The sequence below is a fragment of the Mchenga conophoros genome, linkage group LG7, assembly GCF_057382185.1.
Source record: "Mchenga conophoros isolate Kocher_MC1m ecotype Shallow Benthic linkage group LG7, M_conophoros_male_GT1.1, whole genome shotgun sequence".
NCBI classification, from domain to species: Eukaryota; Metazoa; Chordata; class Actinopteri; order Cichliformes; family Cichlidae; genus Mchenga; species Mchenga conophoros.
The window spans coordinates 62,178,099-62,189,876 of record NC_140532.1 but is presented as its reverse complement, the minus strand read 5'-3'; the positions used below and the strand labels follow the sequence as shown (position 1 = coordinate 62,189,876).

General features: G+C 37.4%; 1 protein-coding gene across 7 annotated transcripts in view; it reads left to right on the top strand.

Annotated features, from left to right (window-relative positions):
- The window catches only part of slc4a5b (solute carrier family 4 member 5b), a 64,524-nt gene extending 61,623 nt beyond the window's left edge, over positions 1–2,901 (top strand). For 3 of the 7 annotated variants that reach the window (XM_085280642.1, XM_085280640.1, XM_085280641.1), the window contains one exon: positions 2,144–2,900. In XM_085280642.1, coding sequence (XP_085136768.1) covers positions 2,144–2,414 — 271 coding nt within the window. In that variant the 3' untranslated portion in view covers positions 2,415–2,900. Of the gene's footprint in view, positions 1–2,143 lie in introns of all 7 variants that reach the window. The other 4 variants (XM_085280643.1, XM_085280639.1, XR_014893122.1 and 1 more) reach the window with 3 other exon arrangements.
- Positions 2,902–11,778: the final 8,877 nt, after the last annotated feature.

Sequence of the window (11,778 nt, the reverse complement as noted above, 5' to 3'; positions counted from 1 at the left end):
TCCTCTCCTGCTTAGTGCTGAAGTCCACTATCAGCTCCTTTGTCTTACTGACGTTTAGAAGGAGGTTGTTCCTCTGGCACCAGTTCTCCAGATTCCTAATCTCCTTCAGGTAGGCCGTCTCGTTGTTATCAGAGATCAGGCCCACCACGACGGTGTCGTCAGCAAACTTGATGATGGTGGTGGAGCTGGTAGTGGCCACACAGTCATATGTGTACAAAGAGTACAGCAGGGGGCTCAGAACACACCCCTGGGGGGCTCCAGTGCTGAGAGTGGTGGAGGCTGAGACATGTCCGCCCATCCTTACTGCCTGTGGTCTGCCAGTTAGGAAGTTGGAGATCCACTGACACATAGATGAGCTGAGTCCCAGATGCTCCAGCTTGGTGGTGAGTGTGGAGGGAATTATGGTGTTAAATGCAGAGCTGTAGTCTATGAAGAGCATTTTAACATAATTCCCCCTTCTAGTGTCCAAGTGAGTGAGTGATGTGTGGAGGAGATGAGAGATGGCATCGTCTGTGGAACGATTTGGACGGTAAGCGAACTGTAGTGGGTCCAGTGTGTCTGGTAGTGAAGAAATGATGAAGTCTCTGACCAGGCGTTCAAAGCACTTCATCACTACTGAGGTGAGGGCTACAGGGCGATAGTCATTGATATATATATATATATATATATATATATATATATATATATATATATATATATATATATACATATATATATATATATATATATACATACATACATACCATCGTGGAACGATAGGCACGGCATGTACCACCAGCAGATAAATGAAGTGGCTGACATCATGAAGTCCTACCAGTGGCTGGACTGAAAGACAGCACAGAGGCACTAACCATGCTAGCACAGGAACAAGCTCTGAGCACAAGATCCACAGAGCCTGGGGTCTATCACATGCACACCATGCCATGCAGGGCAACACCATAACCAAGTGGCTGGCATAATATACAGAAACAAGTTCCAAGGTCAAAATAGGAAGCGCCCCCTATGGTGGTCGAGAATGACCAAGCTAAGATCTGGTGGGACTTCCATATACAGACAGATAAAATGGTGATAGCTAACCAACCGGGCATAGTAGTGGTAGAAAACCAGAGAAAGATGGGAGGTAGTGATAGATGTAGCGATACCGAATGAAAGCAATATTAGGAAGAAGGAACACGAGAAGCTGAAGAAGTACCAAGGGCTCAGAGCTTGAGAAGATGTGGAGGGTGAAGGTAACAGTGGTCCCAGTGGTAATTGGAGCACTAGGTGTGAGTGGCTCCTGCAGATCCCAGGAACAACATCCGAGATCTCTGTCCAGAAGAGCGCAGTCCTAGGAACAGCTAAGATACTGTGCAGGACCCTCAAGCTCCCAGGCCTCTTGTAGAGAACAAGCAGGGGCGAGAGGGTAATATATAACTAGGAATTCCTTAATTTCTTTTTTTATGAAATTGAAAACTCAATTGCAAGTTTCAGGTCAATCAATCAAACATGAAGTTTATTATATAAATTATGGTCAATATTGGACTCAGAAAAATTATCGAGCATAAACTCATTGACCGATTTGATCAGTTTCAAGTTGACAGCTAATGAGCCTGAGTCCTGAGTTTCACTGTCAGATCTACCCATTGCTCTTTGTTTCCAGCTTCAAAACACCAGATGGTTATGCCAAAAACACTCACATTCAAGTTTTCTGGCAGGATGTAGCCGCTGTGGCACAGAGTAATCACCAGTTGTTGACACAGTGGCTATGACCTGTGGAAAGCAAAGCCTCTTGAGGACATGGAGCAAAACAGAAATATCAAAAGTGAAAAGAGCAACAGCACATGAAAACCCTCAACACTCCAACTTATTAAACACTGCCTCTCAGTGGTTAAACCTTTGGTTACATTTTGCAGAGGGTAACTGCCAACCACTGTAGAGAAATATATTTAAAGCTTTGTTTTCTGGTACTAATAAAAATATGTTTTAGCCAGAAATTATAAAATGAATGATACCCTTAAAGACAATATAATGAAATACATAACAGAAGGATGATTTGTTGCAGGACTGCTGGTTCAGTTTGAGGTCTGATTTCCTAATAAATTGAAAAATTGGAAACTGTGAAAGTCATGGAGAGTAAAAGTGTTCCATCACCACTGTTCCTCAGCATCACTCTGCACCTGAAGATCTCCTGTCCCCCCTCACGTGTCGACTCTGAACTCAGCCTCAGCCCTCCTCTGCAACACCCACAACACCAGCCTGTGCCCAGGGTCAGCATCCGTGTGGAGTCCGATTGTGAGGAGTCTGGCTTCCACTTCAGACAGCAGCAGCACAACTTCTACCCGTCTGATGACTGGCCACTGCCTAAAATGGAGAAAGAATCTTGCAAGAAAAAGCAAGATCACTTTCACAACTCCTGTGCTGAAACCATTTTGTAAAAACAAACAATGTTGAAAGGTGCAAAGTGTTGCTTACTGATCACAGATCATGTCTAACATCGTTTAAGTGGGGTTTTTTGTAATTATCAGCTCTCAGGTCTGCTTTGGAAACCAGCTTCTTGTAGTTCCAACGAGAAAAACCAAAGCATATTAATGAATGCACAATCCCTCTCTGAAGCAATTAGATAACTGATAAATGAGGCAGTTTAATAGGTCAGTGTATTTGATGAGTGGTCATGATCTACATGTTTATGCGCATTTCTGATGTAAAACCCTGATCTAAAAAATTAAAAAAGAAACATCCATTTAAAAGCTTTTGGTTTGTTTTTGTCATAACAGCGTTCATGCAATTCATTTTCTTGTCAGGAAATGCTTTCCCCGGAGTTTCCCTACTTGTATTTAGAATAAATGATACTTAATGTACTGTATTAATGCTTTCTGTAATATAAATATGAAATCTCAATTTTTAAAGCAAATGATAGCATGCGGCGGAGTGTTCATTCATTTCATTTCATTTCATTCATTCATTTATTTATTCATTTTCAGGCACAACAAATACCTATATTGAACATAAAATACACAAAACAAAAAACAAAATTTGCCTGAAAAAGGAGTGGGACGAAGAAAACTTATTAAATCCCACCCCTATACTCACTCATCAACAAAAAAAAACAATAAACTTCCCGCAGCTACGCCCATCATTGCATACAGACCCATCAACAGCCCCGGGCAGATACAAGCATCTAAGCGGCAGCTCGCAACCAACAATTAGAGCCTTCATAACTGAATACAGAATATATAAATTATAAATTGCATTACCACAGGTAACAGGCAGTAATAACTACAAGTAACAGACACACATACATATACATACATATATATCTACACACACAAGTACATATATGTACATACATACGCACACTTTATTTTTTATTTTTTATTTTGGAATCCATACCAGCAATGGTAAGAGGACAGACATTACAGAGCACACTAAAACCCATCATTGAGTATACTGTGACCAGACCAACTGTTTGTAGAGAAATTTAAATCTATGAATATTTTTGCATTGTTTCAATTGTAAACTCAGACTGTTCCAGATTTTCACACCACATACAGACACACAAAAGCCTTTACGGGTTGTTCGAGTTCTGGGTAATTTGAATTCTCCAAAGCCTCTCACATTATAAACCTTTTCTCGAATTTCAAATCTAGTTTGTAAATTTGCCGGTAAAAGTTTAGTAAAAGCTTTATACAAAATTATGGATGTATTGTAATTAACCAGATCCTGGAATTTAAGTAACTTTGCCTGAAGAAAGAATTTGTGAGTATGATCTAGATAACCAGCCTTGTGAATAATACGCAGTGCTCGTTTCTGTACTGTGACTAATGGATTAGTTGTATTTTTATATGTATTTCCCCACACTTCCACACAATATGTAAGATATGGAAGAACCAGGGTACAGTACAGAGTACGAAGTGCATCTTTATCAAGGAATTGTTTCACTTTGTTCAAAACTGCGAGGCTTCTGGAAATTTTGGTTTTTATGTGTCTGACGTGAAAATTTGAAAATACATCTTGGCCTTCTAATCACAGCTAATGAAAGAGTCAGTTCAATGCAATGGCATGCTATCTACAACACCAGTAGATGCCTTATTTGACCCATTACATTTTCTGAAGCAGTTTTAGCTCATGTATGAATCTGATGTACCTTCCTGAACCTTCCAGTTCAGTGGTACAAAAAAAAATCCCAGTGGAAGGTTCAGAAGTGACAGAATCTAAATTTTAGACAACCAAACCTGTGAACTTTCAGTTTTAGTTAACGTAAAATTTACAAATGGTAAACTTTATTGGAATTTTATTTTTAATGAATTGAGACATAGAATGAGGAGTACTTTGGACTAGAGATGGCACGATACCACTTTTTTAATGTCTGATGCCGATACCGATATCATAAATTTGGATATCTGCTGATACTGATATGAATCCGATATAGTGTGTTTTTTAATCAATAAAACAGTTTTTTAATATCTTGCAGCATTTTGTATAAGTTCATACTCAAGTTTAAATAAACAACAACACTAAAGCTATTCTGTTATACCTGTGTGTAAAAAGTACACTGCACCCAAAATACTTCATAGTTCAGCAATACTGATCAATCTAATAAACTTAAACCTACACCATCCTTCCTATTCTGGTATTTTAAAAAGTACTTAGCAGAAATATTAAGCAACCTAACTAATAGGGTTGCAAACTCCCAGCAAAGAAAAATAGGGAACCACCCCCCACCCTCCACCTCATGATGCTTAATCGACATAGTCAACTTTAATTTGATGCAGTGTGGGAAAAAAATGCACAGAATTAAATTATTTTTCAAGAATAATTTAATAGATTCAACATCTTTCTTCAACAGAATTGCAGACTGCACAGATGGTACCTTCCCAAAGGAAAAAGTACTATAGCTTATTAGGGTATATTAGACTTAACCCTTTAAGACCTACCATAGAACCGTCCGCCAGAGCTTACTTTATATTTTTACATGCTGTAGTGCCATTTTTGGGAGCATTTCAAGTTGCTATACATCAATACAACTGTTATAGCCCATATTTTAATAATATGTATGCATTAAGTCCATTGTAAATACATTAATTGCAAAACAGTGCAATAAACTACAAAAAAAAAAAAATCGTTTTTGGTTTTTTTTGCATATATTTCTACTTGGAGAAATTTAAGAGGTTTATCCCTCAAAACTTAAAATACAAAAAAGTTGCAAAAAATAGTTTACAACAACAGGAAATTTATTTTGAGTGTCTTCATAGTTTTATTTTTGAGATACACCAATTTTTTATATACTGCAGGAAAAACGAAAAACAATCCTATGATTGAAAACAGCATGTGCATCAAAATAAACCATTTTAAGCAGTGCAATTTGAGTTCTAAGCATCCCAGCAACTATTCAGAAAAACATAAAGTCAAACATATAACTTATAAAAACACCAGTATAGGCTTTTAAGGCCTACAAATAAAAAACTACATTTTCCGCGAAAATGACGTCACTTCCGGTTTCGGGCAGGAAATGGCGGACATGCTATCGTTCATGCTGACGTCTGTTTCAATGTGAGAAGTGTTACGAACAGTTGATCGGATCGGCAAAGCCTGTTTCTATCTAATTAATTAATTAATTAATTAATTAAGTTAATGCCCTGGCTAAACTTTGCTAGATCCGCCCCTGCACAGTTACCAGCCGTCAGCTACGTAGAAAAAGATCCTGGTGTAGAGAGTAATATTAATATAAATTCTAACAACAGCTTATCAAGCTTAAACGTGCTGCTGTTATTCAGCAGTTGGTTTCCTCTTTCTGAGGTGCTTTTTTGATATTTAATGGATCGGATTACATGTTTTATTTCTCTCCGATATCCGATCCAGTAATTTACGTCAGTATCAGACCGATACCAATACGTAATATCGGATCGGTCCATTTCTACTTTGGACACTGGAATAGGCACACATCTCTTTCTCTAGGTAGAGGCTGGACTCCTTCTGCATGTTGTAGTCAGAAAGGGTTCAGGAATGCAAAGATGATGCTGTGCTGGTCAGGATCTTAGCCTTCAAGTTCTCAACATTCCAGGGTGACTGTTTTGCCAGTCTTTACAAAGATCTGCATCTTTTTCACTGATAACACTCAAACTTGCTCTCAGTCTGTCCTTTCTACACTGATTATTTTACATTTTATCAAAATCACTTTAACCAAAACCATTAAAACCACAAAACTGCAATTTTGAGTGCATTTACACGGTTTGCAGTTTTTAATGCAGTTTTGGAAAAAGAAATACAGTTTCGTGAAAGTAATTTAGTCGGTGAGGAAACTGCCAGACAGTTTTCAGGAAAGATAAAAAAAAAATATTATCAAGAATGTAGTCAATGATGAAACCGAAATCTGCATTATTAATTTGAAATGCAAGCTTGTCTTGACCCGTAAAAAACAAATACACATTTCTACTCAGAAATTATTTTACTAGCATTTTATAATGTGACTGCAAGAGGCCCTGCAAAAAGTAAGACCTGCATTAACTTCAGTCACATTGCCTACCTGCCTTGCATTATTTGGTAAAGTGGTTTAGTAGAAGTTAAGGGCATGACTAAAGTAATGTTCAATTACTGTATATTTGAACATTAGATGGGTTTAGCTCTGGTGAATAAAAAGTTTTGCTGTTTACTCTTGCAGGGTCATGTCCTATGTTCCCAGCCGTCTTTAGCGGCACATATAGTCATTTTTTTTATTCATTTTCAACAAGTTAGGTAGAAATCGACCTGATTTGTTACCATGTTCAAAATATTGCAAGCAGGTCTTTGTAATAAGAATTGAAGATTTTTTATTAATAATTTCATTTATTTCTAGTTTTGCTTTACATATTTTGTTCAGCATTTTCTGTTCCAGGGAGGACACATTCATCTAAAGATTTGATTGATTGATTGATTTCTTCTAACTCCTGAATATATTTATTTTCTCTTTTGTTTTTATGTGATGAGAATTAATTTTTTTTTTACCTCTTATCACAGCTTTCCCTGCTTCTCAAAGAACAGATGCTAATGTTCCAGACAGGTCATTGTAGTCTAAATATAAAACTCACTCTTTTTTAAATTTTTAATAAATATCTTTAAGCAATGGTGTATTAAATCTCCAATTTTTACTTGGCAGAATGTTCTTCTTACATATTAGAATTAAAGATACAGGAGCATGATCGCTGACAGCTGTAGGATGTATCTCAGTGTATAAAATATCTCTCAACAGTGAGCTGCTGACTAGGAAATAATCCAGATGAGAGTAAGAGTGATGCACATGTGAGTAGAAAGTATATTCCCTACGAATGGGGTGAAGAGAGCGCCATGCATTGCAAAGTCCGAAATGGCTCATGTACTGTTTAACTATATTTGTGTACTGCCAATTGCGCTGTACTAAGCCTGTCTATTTCTTCATTTATTCCAAAGAGTGTAGGTCACCCCCAAGAACAAGTGAGCAATGTAGGTGTTAACAGAGTGCAGTAACAAAAAAAAAGTGTGGAACATTGAGGGGTTATGTTTTTGATAACAATTTATGGGTGCTGAAATATGAAAACTCTGCTACACAAGTAGGTATTTGTAATTTAAATTCACTGAGATAAAATTTCTTGTGTGTTATGGATTATAGCTGTTGATATTCCAGACACCTATTGCTGTTGATTCCATATTTTTGATATGAGTTCCTGAAATGAAATAAAGTTTCCATCTTGAATAACATTTTCATGATTTTTTCATTCCCTTTTGTTGCCATGATGGAAAATATAGTAATTGTTTTTTTCTTGGCAGATATCTGGATTGTTCCAAATATGCATTAGTTTACACTGAGCAAATTGAGATTTAGTTATTTGAGTCTCCCACAAGACTGTCAGGAAAGTATTTATGTTAAGGTTTTTAAAGCAGTTATGATGCTGAACGTTGAAGCTTATGAAAGGCAGATTCAAGATTTTTACTTTATCACAGAATGCTTGGTCTACCCTTGGGCTCTATAGTGAGCTTGGTTTGATGCATTTTGAAACATATAGCAATCTATTGGAGAAGAAATAATAATAATAACATTTTGGTAGTTCTAGACCACCATTGTGTTCATGATGATTTGTTTTTCCATAAAAAAAATTCAAGATGCATGAGACTTTTTAGTTTATTTTAGATGGAAACATCATTTTAATTGTGGTGACTCAACCCTTGAGTGATACAGGTAAAGTATTCCAATGTGTGAGATCATCTTCTACCATTGATAGTAGAGGAATATGATTGAATTGAGCCAAGTCTGAGAGCTTGGTGGAAAAATGTATACCCTAAGCTATCTAGCTAATGCTACCAGACTGCAGTGGAGTGGTGGAAGTTTTTTGAAATTTACAATTCAGGGCCAGAGCTGTTGATTTACTCCAGTTTGCAGAGTAGTTCGGATGGATGAGAACTTATCTATATATCTACGTAAGAGAGGTTTATGTGTTCCAAAGGAAAAGTAATACATTGTCAGCATATAGTCTTATCTTACAACCTTTTGTCGGAATTCTGTTGCTAGTGGCTCAATAAAAATAACAAAAAGCAAAAGGGAAAGCAGGTAGCCGTGTCTGGTTCCCTCTTTAGATTTAAGCCTTGGGGAGTAAGGTCATTTGTCCTAAGACATGTATTTGGAAAGATGTATAGTGTTTTGATCCAATTTATGAGGAATACCCCAAATCCAATTTTGTGCAGAACTGCTAATAAGAATTTCCAGTTTACCAGGTCAAATGCTTTTTCTGTATCTAAAGAGACAACTGTGGTTTCAAAATTTTTGATGGAGCAATAATATATTACATTAATTAGTCTGCACATTTTATTATTTGAGTGTCTGCCTTTGATAAAACCTGTCTGATCAGGATGTATCTTGAATGAGTGATTTTTTTTTTCTAAACTTCTGGTAAGGGCTTTGCAGGTCTACGTTTAAGAGTGTGATTGGGTAGTAAGTGGATTGGAGTGTGGGATCTTTGGCTGGTATAAGAAGTAGGTTAATGATAGCAGAGTTCATGTTTGGAGGTAAGGACATAATGAATTAATAGTTAGCAAACTCCCCCGAGTTATTAGTCATGCCCTGACTCAGTGTTTATGCATTTTGTTCCCTACAGGAGGGACACTTTTTATTTTAGGTTACTCTTCATTACTACTCAGCTATTAGGGAATATAGCACCTTTTGAAAGACTACTGACTAACTACATATGATTAGGCTCTGGGAGAAGGGTACATTGTATTACATGCACAATGGCTTCTAATTACATTCTGATTTCAGACAATCACTAACACAAGATTTTGTCTCAAGTTCATCTTGTCATGCAGGCCGGCAGGATGAGGACCCAAACGCAAGCTCGCAGAGGCAGGATTGAACTCAAAACACAGCTTTATTGCTGGACAGAAAAACCATACAAACTAAACTGGAAACTATAACATATTGCACGGAGAAACACACAGCCATGAATGAGGGAGAACGCGACACAGAACTGAGGGAGACGCAGACATAAATACACAGAGAGTTAATGAGGGAAGTGGGAGCACACGGGGAACACATGTGACACTGATAATCATGACAAGACACGGCAGGAGTAACACAACACTGACGAGAGACTGTCAAAGTAAAACAGGAAGTACACAGAGGTTCAGACAGGAGGAGAGAGCGCACGGGGAGAACACAGACATAACGGACTGGGGAAAACATGGAATAAAACACAAGGAGGGGAAACGAGGGCTCACAGATACACAGAGGGTAATCAAATAAGGAACATCTTAACAGAACCTAGGAACCACGGCATAATTAAAGAACAAAATACAAAACACACGAAAACTAAGAATACTGGGCCAACATGGCCCAGGACCATGACACATCTACTGCCTCGAGCTCAGGATTTGTGAAAATAAGCTGCCAAAGAAAAAAACCTAATTGCGAGCTTTAAGTTGAGCCCTAAAGAGTCACATTTTGTATTCATATTATACACAACAACAGATACACATCGAAAACTTCATGGTAAATGGACAGGCTCTTATATAGCTCTTTTCTACTCTATCTAAGCACTCAAAGCGCTTTATACAACTAATTCATTCACCCAATCACACAAGCACATTTTTTTTCTTACTATCTAACATTCATACACATTCACACTCCGATGGATGCATCGGAGAGCAACATGGGTTTAGTATCGTGCCCAAGGATATTTGGATCGAACCACCAACATTCCGGTTAGTAGCTGACCTGCTTTACTACCTGAGCTACAGCCACCCCATTCATAAGAGTAGTTAAACAATGGGACTACATGGGAGACAGGGGGTCATTTGGAAATGACCCTCTGCATTTGGAACCTTCTTATCTAGAGCTTCAGTTTGACATAACTGTTTTCTAACTGCTTGCTTATTGGAAAGTCAAGCAAACAGTAACAAAACAGTGACTAAAAAATGGATGGAACACAACCACATAAATGAATGTAACACCAAGCATGTGGCAAAATTACTCCAAAGACATTTAAATAGGATTGTAAAGAGAATAAAAAGAAATGCTACTAGATTTAATATGGTGCAGAGAGAAACAACACTAATGGTAATCAAAAGAGATGCAAATTATTCAGTTCAATTTTATTTATTTATTTATTTTTTCCCTTCTTTCACCCCCAACCAGTTTCCTCCCTGGTTCTTCCAGAGGTTTCTTTCTGTTAAAAGGGAAGCTTTTTTCTAACTGTCACCAAGCGTTTGATCAAAGAGATTTGTTTGATTATTGGGGTTTTTTATATACTATTGTAGGGTCTACCCTACAATATAAAGCACCTTGGGGCAACTGTTTGAGTTATATAAATGAAACTGAATTGGATTAAACTGAATTAGATTTCTATAGTCAGTTCACAACAACAGCTGACTTTCACCACTTCTTCCAGTTGGTCAGGAAGGGCTGGTCATCTGCCATAACCAGGTTGGTGAGGAGGGGGAAGAGGAACATAGAAAGACCAAAAATAACAAGCAGGACAAAAAACTAACTATAGAAAAAGGTTAAGGACTTGCAATTCTCACATATAAACACACATATATTTAAATGTATCTCAAGTATTCTATATATTTGATGGAATTCACAAGTTTTACTTGAACACAGTGTTTGTTCCATTTTCTGCCTCGGTGAACTGACCCATGCTGTTAGCTGGTTGTAATAATAATCATTTCATTCTATTACTGGTCTCATTATGAGTTTCTCTGCATAATGAGGCCAACTAAATCCCTTAAAATTGCACATTAAAGTAATTTACTTCACTCTCTGTGAATGTCTTTTGCATCATTAAACTTGTGTTCCTAGCACTTGGTTTATTCAGAGCATCTGCAGTTGTCAAGCATCTGGTTAAAACCTTCTCATCAGTAGAATTACACTCAGCAGGAAGGCCTGTGGAAATTGTTATTATGCCAAGAATTATCCTCTTATTTTACCATTCATAGATAAAATCGATGAAATAATTGAGACATAAAACTGTGTTGGAGGCTGGGAAAATGCTGCAAGGCAGGATTTGTCTCCAACCCTTTGGTGTATATTTGCAGGACAACAGCTATCTGTTCAAAGAAATGTTCCTTGTCAAATAGAAAGCTAGTCAAAACTGTATGGAGTAGGGGAAGTGAGTTTATATCTCACTTTCCCACCAGGTTATAACATCCACCAGGTTACTACTGTGTGTTAGCAGATGTGTAAGAGTTAGGTTCACGTCCACACTTTTTATGGATTTGTTTTCTGTTTCTGACACCCAAATAGAAATCTTAGAAGAACTGTGATGCCAACATGCATGTAATGAGATTGCATTTTCATTT